We start from the raw sequence: 19,890 nt of genomic DNA, 5'->3' as shown, positions 1-19,890 counted from the left end.
AGATGAAGGTCACGCTCCTTTACTTCAGGTCAGAGGGTTTTTGTCAGAGCAGTGGTCAAATTGACGTCTATAGAGTTAATGAGTCTAATGAGTTAAGGGGAAACTTTTTAAGGTAAGGTTACATTAGTGAATAAAACTTTTGATAAAGATTGAAAACGTCTACATTATGTTTTAGTAGTTAGTCGTCTAAAATAAAAAAGGCTTTTAAATGTCAGCATTGTGAGGGGACAACAGCAGAGCCCTGTTGCATCCCTCTGCGTAGAGCAAGTCAATTCTTTGATTTGTTGGTAAATACTCTACAAACACCAACTGAAAAACATCGATGTATCAGCGGTTAACAGCTTAACAAAAATAATCAGGCCGGCTTGTTGAAAACCAGGAAGTGGCCGTGTATACAGTCGAATGGATTATGCTCAAATGTGCTGTGTTTTAGCAATATTTGATCCTGTTCTCTTTTAGATGAGGGTTGAAATCCCTCAGACGTGTGTTGGCCCCTAAATGCAGCACATGTATGTCCTCTTTACTGTCTCTTCCTTTTTAAATTCAGTTAAAGCTAATTGCTTCCAGCAGGCTTTTCTGTCGCTCCGTCACGCTGCTCTCATCATGTGATGACACTGTGTGGGTTTGTTATCGGGAGCCTGTGGGCTGCTGCTGCCTGACCAGCTGCACATGAGTTAACCTGTCTTCGGAAGTCTTCTGCAGTAGCCATGAGATCCTTTATCGTGTAGAGACTAAACCCTTTTTGCTGCGTGCTGTTTGGGTCAACCTGACAAGATTTCCCAAATGGCTGAAGAGGTTTTAATTCCGTCTGTGGGAAAAAACAATGCAGTAAGTTGATACTGACTGACTATTGTTTCAGACATAGCAACTGATGAATAGCATTTACTACTACAAATCATGTAAATTGTGTCATCAAAATGAGCAACACTTTTTGCTGCTTTACAAATACTTATATATATATTTAGTTTGTGCATTTGAATGAACGGATTCTAAATATGAGGTGTTAGGTTCTTCAAAACAATCATTTAGATTTGAATTGTAAATGGTCTGTGTTTATGTAACTGCACTCATGCACTGGCTATCAGATAATATCCGTATCATTACTCACCTGTCTGGCAGAATTACTGGTAGACTGAGATATGTACTGTAATTCAGCCTTTGTGAAAGCCAATATATGCTTTATATCACACCTGCTGCAAATGCATGGATGTTCATGGCAAATCATTTCCATCTACCCTGTTTGTTGGTGTATAATCTTCCTAATGTAGAGTCCTGCTTTAACTATGCTAGTCACAGCATCAAGTTTTTCATCGAGTAGTTGAGAAGTTCTCAGAACCCCGTGTCCTTCTTTCAGGTTTGTCACTTTCAGAAACAGACAACTAGTGAAACTAGGATGAAAGAAGTAAGGGGCTGGACTTATTCACCGATATTTTTAATTTGTAACAGACTGAACTGAGACACCACAGAGTTTTAACACATGTTTGCTTAATATAACTATTACTAACTAAGTAATCAAACTTTATTAATGCATACAAAGTATCTAGTGTGTACAAGTATTTGTACTTACACCTAGTCTGAGACTGAAACATGGAGTATTCATTAGTCATTTCTTTTATTAAAGATAGTACAATAAGTCCATGGCTGCTCTCGGTCTTCTGCACGTGTGAACACACCTGTTTCTCTGTGTCTGCAGCACCTCACCAGCTCTCTGTTGGCTGTAGCGTTCCTTACATCCTTCGGTAGCTCCATGCTTTATGGCTACAATCTGGCTGTGGTCAACTCTCCTGCAGTGGTGAGATCACACACACACACACACACACACACACACACACACACACACACACACACACACACACACACACACACTCACTGCACAGGAGGAGGCAGGGAGGGTGGGTGGTCATCTAACAGAAAGTCAAGTTTGATCTCTGGCCCTTTTAGTCTATGTGCCAAAATGTTCAAATGTTCTTAAGGAATACATAGAACACCAACAATGCTCCTGGCTACAGTACCAGCTGTGTGTGTGTGTGTGTTTATTAGCGATTTTAGAAAAATGTGGCTTCAGTCCAAGTTGTATCACCTTGATAAAATGATTATAATCAAAACCCGCTGCTTCAGTAGTTACCAACTCGCCGTTGTCACAACCCTTTAACCTCCATCTGGGTGTCGTTTACGCCCCCCGACTATTTGACCTGACCATAGAGCCATTGTGACGCAGTTCGTAGTTGCTAGAATATCTCTGGTATTTGGAGGAATGGAGAGGAACGCAAGGCGGGCCTATACACACACGACCTGTTTCATCTGACTGTCAGATACTTCATTACCCAACATGCAGTTCTCTGGATACAAATTCAATTTAAATAATTCGGAACTTTTCCTAGTCAGTAAGGGCCATCGCCATCGGAATATACTTACTTTAAGTTCCTTTTCAAAGAAAATGTTCTTACCTTAATCACAAGACAGTGATTTCCACAGTGGTCACCCCTTATATGCCCAATTTATAACATTAAAATGAATATTCTCTATACATTTCTTTATGTGTTTCAGTCTGTACCGATCTTCATCTTTCATATATTAGATTCTGTTATATCATCCTATACATGGAAGTCTCCAAAAGCCTAGATTGTTTTTATTATTGGGCAGCCAACATTCACTGTCTTGCATATTGTTCATATGTTCATAATCAATCTGACTGCCCTTCATTGGTAATGGAGCTCAAGTAACTTCACTGCACATGCTCTATGGGCCACACAACCCAGACATAAACCCACAATTCAGAAACTTTTTCAGCGTTCAGTGCACTTGGCAACGTCGACAAAGGGGTGGTGCTCTATCCAGTTCTTTCATCCATGAAACAGAGTCATAAAGTGGATGCGCAACAGAGACGCATGCAGTGGACACCTGTGGGTTAGAAGAGTACCAATAATGTATGCAGACAAGCACACACAGGCCCCCTTTACACCTGGCATCAGAGTGTGTTTTCTGTAATCAGATGGCGATCAGATACTGCTTCACCACGTGCATTTATACCTGGTACTAACATGCGTCTCCGGTGTCCACATCGAGATCTGATTGCTATCCAAACACAGTCAAGCCCTCCTTACGTCACCTCCGCCACTGCCATATCAACAACAACACATGGCATTTACTCTCCGACCCCCTCCAGTGGTTTCACAGATCAGATAACACCTTTACACCTGTACTGTCAAGTAGCCAGGTGCTTTCCTATTGCAATCCGATCACAGAAAACACATTTTAATAATCAGGTGTAATGGGGGCCACACACACACTCATTCGTGCTGTTCTCTCTCTCTCTCTCTCTCTCTAGCTTGACCACGTGCACACACACATACTGTCATCTGCGCCTCTCTCTCACTATGAACACTCATTCATGCTAATGCATAAAAACATACTCTTGTATACCGTGTGAAACCTTAGTAAAAAACTGCCCAGCACTAACCACCACCCTCAATATTCTTTTTGAATGTCTTTGGTTTAAAAGTATACTTCTGTGGTTCACTTGTGTATGCTGTGAGAGTGTGTGTGAGAGTCAAAATGAATGGAAGTCAATGTGAGTCCTTCAGTCTGCTGTGTACGTACAGTATGTGTGTGTGTGTGTGTGTGAGTGAGGGATGGATGGAAAGAGAGGGAGGGAGAGAGGGGGAGGGGCTACTTATTGTGAGGAATGTGAAATGCCTGTGGTACAGGATTATATTAGAAGGAATGCAGCTTAACAGTGCAGCATAATTAGTTGGGTGGGAGATGATATTTTAATAGTGATACTGTCATTTGATTTAGCAGACTAACTGCTCCAAACCACTCAAGAAGACACACTTTACTGCCCCTGTCCTGTTTAGTGCACAAGGACAGAAGAGTGGAGAATGTTGTCTAATTCAACCAAAAGAAACACTTACGTGACCTGCACATCTCTTTCTTCTCTAGCTTGTGATTAAGAAAATGATTAAAGTTAAGTCAGTGTTTATTTTAAGGAATTCACAAAAGTGTATCTGTTATTATTCATTATTGATTTCAGGAAATGTGTAGATATCAGTAGAAGTCATTGCAACAACATTAGTTTTACCCTCACTGATATGACTTCCCATACAGCATGTCCATTAGTTTTGTGATAATCTCTGCTGTTTTACTACATTTTGCCATGTGTGGCTCTAATTTGTATTTAAAATACATAGAGTGAACCCATTGTTTATATGAATTACTTAGATTCTTACACTGCGTCCGGGCCAGTGTTGTGTGTCTCTTCACACAGATGGACTCCATGATATTTAGATCACCTTTTCTCCCTGAACACAGTTGTTATGACTTAAACTGTATATCTGGGATTTTTTTTTGTCCTGCTCCAGAAAGAATTACCGACCAATCAGATGCCTCCCTCATGATCTAATACTACTTTGTTACTATTTCATATAAAACCTACTTTTAACTGAGGGAAAGTCACATGCATACCAGACACCACTGGTTGAGTAAGAGTCCGTATCTGTTTGCTGCAGTTGGGGGAAAATGCTACTCGACCAACTCATGCCATCACATGGGAAACTGATTAGGAGAGGAAGGCCAAAAAAGAGCCAAGATTTGGTTCCACTGAATTATAAATGTCAACGTTAGTGCCAGAACCACTGATAATACCACATGATAAGTGTGGAACAAAATCCTTTGATGAAAGGTTTATTTTTTCTTTACACACAGTAAATACAAAGTAAGTTAAGGAAGTGACTGCAAATGTTCACACATTGTTAGGGAGTGTTTACCTGAAACTTCCTTTATTCTTTCTTACCCTAACCCCTTACCCTAACCCTAACCGGCTGACTGAAGAAGGCTATAATATTAATCTCTCAAACTAACTACAAAGATAAAAATGAACCAATCTCACATGAAGGAGAAGATAGGAATCATTTAAAATCATTTATAAAAACATGGAAAATGTAAATAAATGCGCTGTGTGTCTTACAGTCTGTGACGACGTGTTTAATCTGCATTCAAAAGTTTGTGTGTAACACAATTACGCTCACATATGTGAAACGCTAGCTAACATTAGCCTCACTTCTACGCTCATTCATACACGGCCATAAATCAATTAAACACACATTCAGTAAACAAACGCCTCCAGCAGAACAATAATGCCTTCCAGGTTCCATATAGAGAGGAGGAAAAAGGAGAGGTAAAAAAAGAAATAAAGACATTTAAAAGAACATCAATAAGGTCAACATTTTAGTTGACCTTATTGATACATCTTGGCTATGATTACAAAATCATTAGGTAGTAGCAAAACTTCAAACATAAATAAATCATAAATCCTCTGAGCACTCTTCTTTTATCTTTACAAATGGAATTACTTATTTCTGTGTTCACTGTTCATTCATTGTTTTGATGTTGGGTCAGACTTTATTGCTCGATCAAATCAATAATATAAAATCCCAAAGCCGCGACAGCACACGGACCCATGACCCATGTGGGTCTATACAAGCATAAGAACAGTTAGCAAGGCCATTGAGCACCAAACACTTCATTATACATGGGCAACATCTCTTTGCTCTGCAGTGACAGTGAGTCCATGATGCAACAACCCACTGATGACAAATGAAAAACGTGATATTTTAGGCTGAACGTCAATAGACTTCCTCCATAGACACACACACACCGACACGCTGACTGTTTCTTTATTGACGGAGCTTTTTATGGCTGCACAGGAGTTGTCTTTCATTCATACACATTTGTTTGTTTGTGTTCACTCTGCCACCTCTCCTCACCTCTCCTCACCTCCTCACCTCTTATCCACCTTGTTTCAAACCCTCAGTATATTAAGGACTTCTACAACAAGACAGTGCTGCATCGAAATGGAACAGGGCTCAGTGGGGAGACGCTGACCATCATGTACTCGCTCACCGTGTCTGTCTTTGCTATTGGAGGTCTGCTGGGCTCCCTCATAGTGGGTATGCTGGTCACTCGCTTTGGCAGGTGAGAAACAAGTTTGCTTACAATATATTATACCTTAAGAATGAGAGTCTGTTGGTTTATACTGTCTCACACAATCATACCCTCCCACATATAAAACTGTACTCTTGTACATAAACAATCATACTCACTCACAGTACTCTCATACTCTCAGTATTGTATAGTATTGTATATGGGAGGGTATGACTGTGACAGTTTAAATGATGGCTCCAAAGGCTTCTCATGTTGAAATGCTCTGTATTCAGTTTCCATTTACACTGAAATTGTACCATTCACCTACACCTCATATTCACACATGCTGTCAGGAGCACCTCGGGGTCAAGTGTCCTGGCATACATGTAGACTACTCTGGGGATCAAACCCTGACCTTCCAGTAAGAGGATGATCCGCTCTGCCATTGAGCTACCGAGTTACTCTATATTTTCATTAAAACTTAGTTTCCACTGTTCCTGGTATAGTTTATTGTAATCAATTATAATGGAGCGTTTCTCTGGTTGCTAACGCTGTTTATTACATGCCTTTAATGTGGCTATGCACTATTCAAATAAGTCTTGACGTACTTATGGAGTTTTTACTGGGCTCAAAATATAGAATAAATATAATTTACTCAGGTCACTTTGTGTAACAGTGGTTCCATTTTGAATTGGTTTAATATAATCATGGTGATGTGTGACTCATTTCTGTCACTGCTGCTTGTTTTCCATCATTAAATTCCTCATGGTACTAATGCTTTGAAGCAATCACTGCTGAACAGCCCTTTACACCCATGAGGTACTCAAAGTACTTTACATAAAATTATAAAACATACCATAAAATAGCAGAAATAAAACACTCAATATAGTTCAATTCAATTCAATGTTATTTGTGTAGCGCCACATTACAACACACATTATCTCAAGGCTCTGTACATTGACAACATCATGGAGAGCAGAGAAACCCAGCAGTTCACACAATGAGCAAACACTAGGCATCAGTGGAGAGAAAAAAAACTTTTAAGAGAAGAAGAAATCTCTGACAGAACCAGACTCACAGATGTTCAGATCTGCCTCGACTGGTTGGGGTGAAAGGAAAAATGGAGACAGAGGAGAGGTGGGGGACAAAAATGTCATTTATATAAGCAGCAGCAGAGATTGTTGATTAAAATGATACCAATATCAACTGTCACTGGGAGCTGGTTCCACAGGAGAACATACATACAGCATAACAATGAAAGTGTATGTTGTGCTTTCAAATAATGTTTCCTAAAGGAAGTATATACAAGGTAAACAGTATAGGCCCAAGCACTGAGCCCTGTGGAACTCCAGAATTAACTTTTGTTTGAAGTGAGGCTTTATCGTTAACATGAACAAACTGGAATCTATCAGATAAGTAGATTTAAACCAGCAGAGGGCAGCACCTGTGATCCCAAGTGTCTGCTCCAGTCTCTGCAATAGAATATCATCATCAGTGGTGTCAAATGCAGCACTAAGATGTATAGATCAATAAAATAAGACCAATCAAGAAATAAAATAATTAGACATTTTAGTATACGAGCAGAAGGAAATTGTCAGTATGCTAATATGTATTAAAAGCCAATTTATGGTTGGATGAGGCGAGAATAACCGACTCTTCCTGTGCGAAGCCACAAGGCATGCAGACAACCACACTGCATGTTTAAGGTACTGGACAAAAAATACCTAACTTTTACTGACTGTAACTTTTACTTTACTACTTTACTACATTTTAAAATTTACTAGAGTAGATATTTTTGGACCTAAGTCAAATTCACTGCTACTTTTACATGAGTAGAAAATCAGAACTGAAAGTCTTCCTCCTTCCCCTGTTTGTCCATCAGAGTGCAGCAGTACAATTTTAACCTCAATGTCGGTAACAATATCAATTCCTCATCATTGTTTCATAAAAACACTGCTGTGTGATTCATTTTATGCATTTTTCAGCAGCATTTGGTGGCCGATGTATGATGACATCTTATGTTGTCCATGTTTCATAAACCTCTGGTTCATAGTGTGTGTGTGTGTGTGATTTCCAGGAAAGGGACGGTGGTTAAAACAACAGTGCTGGTGTTTATTGCTGGCTCATTCATGGGCTTCAGCAGGATTTGTGGTTCACCTGAAATGGTCATCATAGGCCGCTTCATCACAGGGATTCACTCAGGTAACACACACAGGTTTGCACATTGACTTTTTCATTCATTTTTACAGCACAAACAAACTATTATCCCTAACCTTAACCATGACCAGTTCATGCCCAGCCCAACCTTTTACCTAACCACAGTTCAAATCGTATCCCTAAAATGAAGCAGTTCCTCAGAGGTTCTGTCTCATGAGGGCCCGGTTTTGGTCTCCATAAGGACTACCGGTCCTGACAAGATCAGTGTTTATGACAGAAAATGTCCCCAAGAGGTAATAAAGACAAGATCACACACACACTATTTGATGGATTGTGTTCAACATTCACCAACCTCCATAACTACTACTTTGACCGCATAGTTATAATAATTTGATCTTCTCTGCTTTTGGTACTTTAGGCATCTCTCTAAGTGTCGTGCCCATGTATCTGGGTGAGATTGCACCGAAGAACCTGAGGGGCTTCTTGGGTCTAGTGCCAAGTATTTTTATTGGCACTGGAGTCTTTACCGCCCAAATCCTCGGCCTACATGAGCTTCTAGGAAAGGTATTTAAACACTGCTTTCTAATGAGCTTGGGTGTACGTATGGTGAGGATGTGGAGAAAAAGACTGGAAACAAGAAATGTTATAAAACCATTTACAGGTGAACTTTGATGCACCTTATATTCACAACAAGCAAGTGAATAAATAAGAAGAAGCAGAAAACGTTCTCATATCTGAAAGATCACAGGTGGAGTCAGCATCTGATGATGATGAACCAATGCGCAGTCATTTTACTGAAGAAAAAGAAAACAACTGAGCACACGTGACAGCTGCTCGTCTTTGACACAGGGGAAGCTCATTTCACTTCCAGTTATTTATACATAAATTCTGCCCTTCGCTCTTTCGCCACCCCCTTTGTTGGTGCCCACCCAATGGTCCACTGACTCCCAGAGATGCTAACCTTCCCTGGAAGTGACGATAGCTCAGCGGTAGAGCGATTTGTCGGCTCTGAATAAACTAGTCATGTAGTTGATTGAGTTCTAGTGCACTTTTAGTGTTGAAATACCACAGTACATACAGTATCTGCTGAGTACAACCAACACTGAAGAAGAGAGGAGAGCTTGACTAGTCTGTACCGCATACAAAGGTTTCCTTTAACCAAACACACAATATCCATCATTTAATCCATCACTATCCATCATTGAAATTAAATTGCAAAGTCGTTGTCATGTTGGTTCGACCTGCTTTATTAACAAGAGTCATATTCTCACCATGTATGTGATTCTAATTGTGCTGGAACTATTACAGGAGGAGCACTGGCCCCTCTTTCTTTCAATAGTTGTGGTTCCCACCTTCATCCAGCTGATGCTGTTGCCATGGTTTCCAGAGAGCCCCAGGTATCTGCTGATTGAGAAACACAACATCCATGCCACCATCACAGGTGAGTGCTGGGCACACTGGCTGTAACATTTTGAAAAAGATGTCCATTTAAATCAACAAACAAATGATGCAAAAACAAAAACACACAAATCCCAGGCCTGCGGGGGCACCAGCTATTCTGACCCTTGGGGACTACTTAATTCTTACTTAATTAAAGAGGCCTGTTCATGTTGAATAAGAGGATAAGAGTTCTCCTCCTGTAACCGCGCAGTTTTTATGATCAGTGTTTTAATACGGCAGTAGTAGTAGACATTCAGCTTGTTTCTCCTTCTGCATGGGTTTTGGGTCATTACAGTATGTTGACCCTTTAAGCCACAGTACACACATACATACAGTATAGTCATCTGTCTAATGACCTTTAACTTATTTCATTAGAATCAGGAAGACACAAACTATCTCTGGAATAGTCTGCTCTCTGCTTTTTCTCTTGGAGCCAAACTAGAAACTTGCTCAGTACAATAACATGACTCCTGCCAACTGCACTTTCAAGTAGCAATCGCTCTGTGTTTTTATTAAATAATGTTTAATAATGCTAAAGACTAGCTGAGGGTTATGAATTTCTCTCACAAATTGAGTACAGGTGAAACACATCAGTGTAGGGTAGACAATAAATAAGAGTACAGTACCTCCAAAATATGTTGAAACAAAAGGAAAAAGATTTGTATAACAAAACCCCATATCAATAAATGAATTCATGAAATTGTCAGCACATGGTTTACTTTATAATAGAGACTAGATCATTAATGGGAAGCTGGTGTAAATGTCTTATATATAGTCTTTCATGTGTACTGTTGCATCTCTGTGTGTGTGTGCTGTATACACTCTGGTGTCTCAGCTCTGAAGAAGTACAGAGCCAAATGTAACATCCAGGCTGAGATCGAAGAGATGCAGGAGGAGCAGCGTTCCCTGTCATCAGTGCAGACACTGTCAGTGTGGAAGCTGTTGCAGGACCGCTCAGTCCGCTGGCAAGTGCTCAGTGTGGTGGTTATCAACATTGGCATGCAGCTGTCTGGCATTGATGCGGTAAGGACCTGCATGCTTTTCCTATCACTGTAAAATGTTGGCAAGTTCAATCAACATTATGAGTATAATGTAGCAGGTACTGGCTACACCATAGTATACACTGTACACTGATGTGGGGTAACCGAGAGACTACACCACACGCTCACACTAACAAATACAACACACCCTCTTTGTGCATGAGTCACATCATCTGTTTCAGCATCTTTTCTCCTCTCCATGAGTTTTCTGGTGAGTCTGAAATCAGATTTTGATATTTCTGAAATCAGAGTAAAATATGAGGATGAACTAACTGCCATTTAATCTTTTACCTGACTGAATATAAAGCCGGTTTTCTGGTCTGTCCAAAGTCAAACCAGTGCCACTCGCTTGCTTCTGTTGGGTTTGATGAGTAGTTTAGTTTGTACAACAACGTGACCTCCTGTAAGACCTTGCTCTGCCCTCTGTGTGACAGGGACAAACGGTGTTGATGATGATGATTTCATTGTATCATACACTTTACACTTACACTAACACTTCCCCCCAAACCTGTACACTGAACATCATGGGAATGTCTGTGGCACTACTGAAATGTATTTATTTTTAGTTTTTCTTCTTTAGGCATACTGTAGGTCTAAATATGTCTTATGTTTTACTTGCTTACAGATGACTAGTAACAAGCTAGCTTTGTTTAGAGCCACCTGTGGTTCAATGAAACAGTGATAAATGCATAGAAACAACCATTCACTCTCACATTCACATCTACGGTTCATTTAGTGTCCAATTTGCCCCCAAATCTACATGTTTTTAGACTGTGGACACATGGGGAGAAAATGCAAACTCCATGTAGAAAGGCCCTTGTTGGAGTTGCAGTTACGGCGCGGTGCTGGGCAGACGTGTGTCAGAGCTCCTACATAAAGTTTTGAATTTTCAAACAACCAAAAACAACCACAAATAACCCCGTACAGCCAGAGATGCTTGAAGGCGTGATTGACAGTCGATCAGAGGAGTCACACACAGTGACGAGTGCTTTCCTCATGCTTACATGAGGATTCATAAGGATCACCTCTCGCTCAGCTCCCTCTCCATATGTGTTCCAGTCTGACCCTTGCAGAAACCGTATGGACTGCAATCATTTTCACTCAAAACATAAAGGTCTCGTGTGTGAAAGGGCGAGAGTAGGGTTTGTTGCCATGAACATTACAGCCAGCCATGTGGCAATGATAATGTAGACAACATATAAAGTTATAAACATATAGAGACAGGGGATGATGAAATGGATTTGGATCATGTGACCATTCTCACTCATGCTGCATGTACAGTATATCCAAGGACCTGATATTGAAGTGAAACAAATCGGATTAAAACATTGGATCAACACGAAGAATCTGATTATAAGGAAAGTGTTGCTACAAATATTTCCATTGAGAATCACTACAGTAATACTACTGTCACACTAATACTGACAAGATTTATTTTGTATCTCATGGTCGAGTAAAGTCTGATCAAACACTTACATGTGCTTCCTGTCCACAGATCTGGTTTTATACCAATAACATCTTTGAAAATGCAGGTATCCCAGTCCCAGAGATCCCGTACACCACAGCAGGAACAGGGATCATAGAGATCATCGCTGGACTCGTTGGGGTAAACGTCCTCATTTTTATCATCAATGAGTCATAATAAGAGACCAACTTGACTTGTGAAGAACAATAGTGGCAGCTCGTGGGAGGTGACGTGCACCAACTTAAAATAAAGAGACACATCATACACTATCTGCAATTTGGCACAGCCAATGTCTATGCTTGCATAGCTCTGTATTTACTTACTTTAAGAGCTTTAGTATAATGGAGTAACTTGTTGATCAACAGGATCAAAGGGTAAGTCTATTAAGAAGATAAGGTGTAAAGAGGATAAAACTGGTGAAATGTGATTGTCGGCTGCAAGGATATTGTTTTGACGGTGCATTTTATATTTATATATATATATATATATATGTAAATAATTTCTTTCTTACTTGTATTACTTACTTGTATATTGTTTATTTGTTTGTTTACTATCTATTGTTGAGCTGCTATAACGCTGTTTTCTCTCCACTGTGAGATAAATAAAGTTATCTTGTCTTATCTTATCAAGAAGTGGGAAGTGTCTCATTAGACACATTACATTTCGCCTAAGGAGTTTTAGTTGTTATCAGAGAATCATCTACAGCAACACAAAGCTTGTCCAGTCTCTCTCTGGCTCAGAGTGTCATCAGCACATACGGAGCGCTTTTAGAGACAGTAAAAACACTGGAGCAAGAAAGATAGACGACGAAGATAGACGTGCAGCCAGAGCTTCTATGAGCTCACTGATTTATATCATTATACTTCTGTGTCGCCTCCACAGCTGTAGTAAACCTGCTGTAGCTCCAGGCGATGCACAAGTATAAACCTGACTTGTTATTTTACTTTATTTTACATGAACAAAAAAAAAAACATGAAAAACATGAAAACATGTGTAGTATTTGAAGTGCTCACTGTGAATACTAGCACAGGAAGTGTACTGTATTACTGTATATGATGTTGATAGAGTTTAGAGTATAACTTGTGAGCTGACCTCTATCTCTCGTCCTGCAGTGTTTCACTATAGAGAAGTTAGGCAGGAGGCCGCTGATGATTGGGGGCTTCGCCATGATGGGAATTTGCAGTGCTGGAATCACACTGTCACTCATTCTGCAGGTGTGTATGTGTGTTAATAACAACATGCTGATCCACACAGAAAGGTTTATTTGTTCTGTTTCTTTTGTCATATGTTACCTGCCTAATTGTACTCCTCATTATTGGTTGCGTCCTGGTAGCAGTCAAGTGGAAGTGGACGAGAACCATCAATGATCAGTCATCTGTGTGATTTACACTCGTCGTGTGATTGACGTGTTTTTTTCTTCTTTCCTCTGAAGGTTCACTTATCATTCATGCGCTACATCAGTGTCTGCTGCGTGGTTGGCATCATCGCCGGCTTCTGTATCGGTCCAGGCAAGTTGCTCGACACTGCATGTGAAACAAGGAAAGAAACGTTTTGCTCACACAGCTGCAGAGTTCTGCACAACGTGGTGCTGCACTGATCACAGGCTGATTACTGCACAGATAGCTTTTCATTTGTCATTGATTTAAAGTCATTATCATTTAAAACTTGAACCAGTGTAGGGTAGGAAAATTACTGTGTAGGGATAGTATTATTAATATTGTTATTATTATTGAGACAGCGCTAAAGTCTTAAGGTTGAGAAGTTTTTTAAACCCTCCAACACAGTGGTTTGAGGGTTTAACAGCTGCTGCGACACGACGTGTCTTAGAATACAAATGAATCCAGAGTTTCCCTCTAATGAGCCTTTCATAAGACTTACTGCTGTGAAAGATGATGCATGGACATGAATAATACAGTCTACTCAGACACTGCAGCAAAAATCAGAACTGGATGTTGATAATAACACTTTCATCAGAACCAGATAGAACTACAGGAGACATTTGCACAAACATTGTGATAACATAGAATTGATATAAAGACTAAGTGTAGACTAAGAAAATGGAATCTTTCAGGCACACAATGTTTCTACCTTCAGCTCGTACACACGTTACAGTGAAAGTGGAAGTCCTCCTCTCTCTGCTTTGGTGACACAACTTTCATTTTCAGTACTTATTCAGCAGAACGGTGTGTTGGAAGACCTGAGGGCAGCACATTTATTTCATTACATCGCTGTAGGCTATATAGTTGATATGCTATATATATGCTATGAGAATAAAGTGTGATGTGTGTGGTTTGTTCATGTTTCAGCGGGCGTTCCCTTCCTCATCACAGCAGAGTTGTTTAAACAGTCCCACCGCCCGGCTGCCTACATTGTGGGAGGATCCCTCAACTGGGTGTCCAACTTCACTGTGGGCTTCGTCTTCCCCTTCTTACAGGTAAATGTTACTTTCACTCATTCATTTCATTGTTTGGAGAGATTTCATGCAGTCATTCCATCTTTGACACAACATTCATTCAATAACACACGGATAAAGTAAAGTACATTCCTTAGTCTTCCATTCAGCATGTTTGTCTGCCTTCTAACAGTAAAGCTGCATAAAGCTGCACACTGACGTACTGTTGAGTCTTCAGGGCCACCGTAGAATTCCAATCTCTTGCTTTAGACACAGAGCTCCAGAAACGTAATGATTTCTAATCTTACACTATTTTCTCTTTCTCCATTGACTCATGTGTGTGTCACAGATGTCAGCAGGGTCTTACTGCTACTTGGTGTTTGCCACCATCTGTCTGTCTGTGGCTGTTTACGTCTACATTGTGATCCCAGAGACCAAAAACAAGACCTTCATGGAGATCAGCCGATTGTTTTCGAAGGAGGCCGTTCTGGAGACCCAGGGCCTCTTCAGCGTGGACCAGCTGAAGCTGAAGAAGATGAACGGTTATGGCGGTTTAGAACATGCTTCTCTGGAGTTAGACAGCTCCTCTTCTGTACCATAATGGAGCCGACGAACATCACTCACAACTTCCTCTTGCCCTTTTGTGTGTTGCAATATGCACATGTCCACCTTACCTGGTCTCTGATTGAATAAAGCTGGGTTCACATTAAGGTTCTAAACTGCTGAATATGCAGGTGTGTATGAACTGCTGCTGCCTGAAACATCGTATCAATGTGACGTGTGAGTGTGGTATAGTAACTGTGTGTCTATACCAGAAAAATGAAGATTTCAGATTAAATACACACTTTGTGTTCATACTGTAAACAAGCGCTGATCACAGTTTAATTATATTTCTAAATATTATTGGTGAAAAAACAATGTTTCTATTATCTGAATTAAAAAAAGACTATTGATTTGCATTAATGTCACGATGTTCCTAGATTTTGGCTCACGAAGACGTCGCTCAACGTGATACGACTCTCACCAAATTCATGCAACATTGACTCACTCTAAATTGACCGTAAGGTGTGAATGTGAGAGTGAATGGTTGTTTGTCTCTTTGTGTGTCCCTGTGATGGACAGGCGAACTGTCCAGGATGTGACCCCCCCGCCTATCGAGATTGGCACAGCTCCCCCCGCGAGCCTCCTGTGGAGGATAAAGTGGTAGAAAGTGGATGGATGGATGTTTCCAGATATCTTGTAAGGTTTAATGTTGCATATTGGACCCTTAAAAGCACGCCAGAGAAAGAAAGAGTGGTGATAACATAAGATATGTGAATGAAACATTACAAATGAGTTGGAGAAAGTGTGCATTCTGAATTAAACCTATTAAAATCACAGTTGAAATGTTTATGCATGTTTTGACATCTTTATATTGTTGTTAAGTTTTATTACTTCCAAATAAACACTGGCTCTGCCTTGTTCCAAAGTCCATGTGTGGCAGTGAGCCCACGAGCCAAACACTGAATTCACAGACTCCATAAGTTATTACATATTATTGTGCTTTTCCAAACATCCGCTCGAGCCCCATTCATGACATCCACTCACAACTCCAATGCAAACCATGTTTCACTGCTGACATCTAGTGGACAAAAAGGGAATCGCACATTCTGTCAAGTCTTCCTGTGATGCAGTTTAAGGTGTCAGTCACCACAGCAACAGCTTCACCAGTTTTCTTAATGATGCATTTTTACTTGACCCCACAGAGTGTGTCTGTGTGTGTGTGTGCGTGTGTATCTGTGTGTGTGTGTGTGTGTGTGTGTGTGTGTCTGTGTGTCTGATGTGTGTTTAGATTTGTGATCGCTGTTCTTCAGCATTTGCAGAATATTAAGGTGAACATGTAAATAGCTATAATAATAATAATAAATAATACAAGTACACTGAGGGGTTTTATAACTTTATAGTTTTTGAGGAGTTATGCTAACTATGGCTCTGGTGCTTCATTAAGGAACAGAAAACTGGAGAGAAACTGTTTTCATTCTTTAGGCCACATATTTTCTAACACACACACACACACACACACACACACACACAGTGTGATATTCCACACCAGTCTTTTAATCTCATATCTGTCAAATAGTTACTTAGTAAGGAATGTCACCTGCCACCAGTGTGTGTCAGTGTTTGGATGAAATGAAAATAATGTCTGTGTGTTACTGACCATTCAAATGCAACAACACAAACACACACATACAACACAAACACACACACACACACACACACACACAGCTGTGAATCATATCTGTAGTTTTGCAGCTCGTCATTCTGTTTCTTGTGCGCTGTCTTTGTCCCGTCCTCCATCCTAAAGAGCTGTGTTGTGTTGTTGTGTTGTGTTGTTGTGTAAAGGTTGTGGCAGATAGTTGATGAATGTGGCACTGCTGTGCGACAGGCTGGGAGTGTTTTGTGACAGAAAGTGTTACGACTCTCTTTATGCTTTGGCACCATGCTGCCACACGAACAGCTCTGTGCTTGTGAAGCCCTGAGAATGATTCTGATTCTAACTTTGTGATTTGTATCTGTGAAAAGTGCTCTAGAAATAAACTTGACTTACTTTATTTACTTTACTTACTGTTGTTTATTAATACAACTGTCCTTTTAATTTGCTTTCCCCCTAAAAAGCTCTATAAACTTATACCTTTAGACATCTAACAACCATGTATACTGTATATAGCAGCGTGATAAGTGCTGAGAGATAAGTTACATTGGCAAATGACGGTTACATAATCTTCACAAAAAGGTGACGTTTTTGTGGTGTTTTGGATGAGTCTGTACAGATGTGTGTGTGTGTGTGTGCGTGTGCATGTGCATGTGTGTGTGTGTGTGTGTGTGTGTGTGTGTAAAATACTGTGAACCTGCACTGGGTCATAGCAGCATTAAAATCATTCATTAATAAGAAACACAGACAGCATGTCATTCTCTTTCTATCATATTGCACAGTAGATTTAGAAATGGCATGTTTTTGGATTCTTCGCATGTTTTTGACGATTCTCTGTCAACCATTAACCAAACTATAGTGTGTCTGACTCCTGCTGTACTCTAACAGGAGAGTGTCAAAGTGTGGGACAGATAGATGGATTATTGTGGTAACCTTAATAACTTTCAACAATCAAAAGGCAAATAAAGCACTTGAGTGAACAGCGCTCAGGCCAAACACTGAATGAACACTGAAATGGTAAAAAACATTTTCTTTTTCTTTGGCATTTTGAAAACGTTTTCAGTAAACACTCCATCGTTTCAGGAAACAAACCCCACTGTAGTACATAAATATGTTTTTTATAATATAATCAAAACCAGAGAAGAATACAGTGAGCATGTGCACTGTGAACAACAGGACACTTTCTAACGTATACACCCACAGAGACGGAAAAGAAAGAAAAGAAAAGTCATCATAAAGTCAAAAGGCCAAGGAGAGGCGGAGCTATGACATCATCGTTTTCCTGTCTTTGAGAAGAGCCAATCTGACCATACACTTCAGTGGATTCACCTCCACTCGTTTTTCAATGGACAGCCCCAGAGCACTCACTTCAGAAATGAACCAGCTGCAATAGTGTCTCAGAGCTGGAGCTGGAGGTGGAGCTGGAGCTGGAGGTGGAGCTGGAGGTGGGGCTGGAGGTGGGGGTGGTGTGGGTGGTGTGGGAGTCCTGTGCCTGTTTTAAATGTTAATCACCACTGTGTTACCCTGGGGCTGCAGACATGGCCACAGATTGTTGCATGCCAATAAGCATCTGAGCTGAGCGGGTTTCTGCCGAGCACGCCTTCACTCATGTTTATTCTCCCACGTCATTAAAGGGCCTCACATGTTGATTGCAGCCTTTCATTCCTCAGTGTGTACGTGTTGAGGTGATTTTCCACCTGCTGGCTTTGATGTGGATTAGCAGAACGTATGTGTCAAAACTTAGGCAACTGTCAGGGTCAGAGGTCAACAATGAACCATTTAATGGTATCTTAACATTCATAAAAACAAGCCGTCCGTCTGGAAGATGTGTTTTAATTTAATGTTTCAGTCACTAATGTGACAAAACCAGAGGATGTGAAGCATCATAAAGACACAGGGATTTACCAGCTTTAATGATTATTACACAACAGATGAAATGATTCTGCAGCACTTCAGTCACCAGGGATGAAGGATAAGAACAGGACCATTCACTGCACTCCCCTCCCTCAAATGTACTTAACTATAAATGACTTTATACATTATTATTATTCCCTTTTTATTCTGTTTTAACATCTGTAGACAGATGTTGTCTAATTCCGGTGCATTCACAGGATGGTTTATGAATCTGCATTGTCCCTGTTAACTAAACCAGTGGAATGATGAAAGAAAATAACATATAATCTACACAATAATACAGTTTATTCTGGCATATTTCCATTGTCACTGTCACTGCCCTGGTGTTACACACAGTCACGTGAACCACTGCGTGATCTGCACCTGTTTGCCAGGTTTGTGAGTTTGTGAGTGTGAAGCCTGAAAGCTTTCAGCGGGGTCACACTTTCAGAGAAGGATGAAAAAGTCTTATTTACTGTACGTCTGAAAATGGAACTGAATGTTTTGAATCATTTCTGTTTTTGTGACATTATGTCCGTTAGCTGTTCTTTATTATATGGGATGTAAATACATGGTATACTGTATGTAAACAGTATGTGGATTCCTGTTTCTGCACTTTGCAGAAAGTGCCACTAGAGGACACTGGTCGTGTTTTCAAAGCTGATTGTTGCCTCCTGTATCAGAGGTGGGACAAAGAAGCCTCTCTCTCTCTCTCTCTCTCTATCTCTCTCTCTCTCTCTCTCTCTCTCTCTCTCTCTCTCTCTCTCTCTCTCTCTCTCTCTCTCTCTCCCTCTCTGTTGAATTACAACAGGGTCACAACAACACCCGACCCTCCATTGAGTGTCCCCTGACTGGAAAACATAGCACAGTCATGTTATTACTCTGTTCATTTACGACTCTCAAACCCTTGAAAACAACAAATCACCAATACACAGCTCAATACGCAAGGTGGCTCTCAGTGTCTGTGACCTGACCCTTCCATTGAACAGAGGGAGTTTACCTTGAAACCTATTTGAAGTCATTGTGCCCTGCAGCACTTCATTGTCAACCGGGCCCTCATCTCAACAAGAAGTGACACTTCACAACTACCTGCCATGGCGGATCCCCCAACACTGCTCAAAAGAGTGTCTGCCTCATCGAATGACAATGCAACCGTTTCCCAGTTGTGACCCCAGTGTGTAGTCCCTGGGATGTTGAGCCCTATGAAGTCACTTTATGGTCACTGATACATGAAACACAACAATAGCAGACTATGATCGGCTGAGCCGTGAACCGAGCGTGAGTGTGATGGACTTTTGGAGAGCTGAGCAGAGTCTGATTAGGCGTTAATCGTGGTTAAGTTACTAGAAGTTCACATTTAGACCACAATGCAGTAGATGTTAACAGT

At 40.6% G+C, this 19,890-nt stretch overlaps 1 protein-coding gene across 1 annotated transcript; it reads left to right on the top strand.

Annotated features, from left to right (window-relative positions):
- The first annotated feature begins 646 nt into the window (after positions 1 to 646).
- Positions 647 to 15,903, top strand: slc2a15a (solute carrier family 2 member 15a). The gene is made up of 12 exons (XM_058651870.1): positions 647 to 828; positions 1,694 to 1,792; positions 5,813 to 5,973; positions 8,000 to 8,124; positions 8,498 to 8,643; positions 9,388 to 9,520; positions 10,355 to 10,542; positions 12,055 to 12,165; positions 13,137 to 13,238; positions 13,457 to 13,532; positions 14,331 to 14,458; positions 14,766 to 15,903. Exons 1-12 carry the CDS (start codon positions 784 to 786, stop codon positions 15,015 to 15,017), a joined length of 1,566 nt encoding a protein of 521 aa, XP_058507853.1. The 5' UTR covers positions 647 to 783; the 3' UTR covers positions 15,018 to 15,903.
- The last annotated feature ends 3,987 nt before the right edge of the window (positions 15,904 to 19,890 follow it).

This window comes from Solea solea, chromosome 15, assembly GCF_958295425.1.
Source record: "Solea solea chromosome 15, fSolSol10.1, whole genome shotgun sequence".
Lineage (NCBI taxonomy): Eukaryota > Metazoa > Chordata > Actinopteri > Pleuronectiformes > Soleidae > Solea > Solea solea.
Note: the sequence above shows the minus strand (reverse complement) of the source record. Positions and strands in the feature narration are given on the sequence as shown.

Excerpts from the sequence above, each read along its gene's own strand:
- slc2a15a (XM_058651870.1), top strand. The coding sequence starts at position 784 with ATGGCTGAAGAGGTTTTAATTCCGTCTGTGGGAAAAAACAATGCA. Across the intron at positions 12,166-13,136 it reads TCATCGCTGGACTCGTTGGG|TGTTTCACTATAGAGAAGTT; the intron begins GTAAACGTCCTC and ends CTCGTCCTGCAG. Across the intron at positions 13,533-14,330 it reads CGGCTTCTGTATCGGTCCAG|CGGGCGTTCCCTTCCTCATC; the intron begins GCAAGTTGCTCG and ends TTCATGTTTCAG.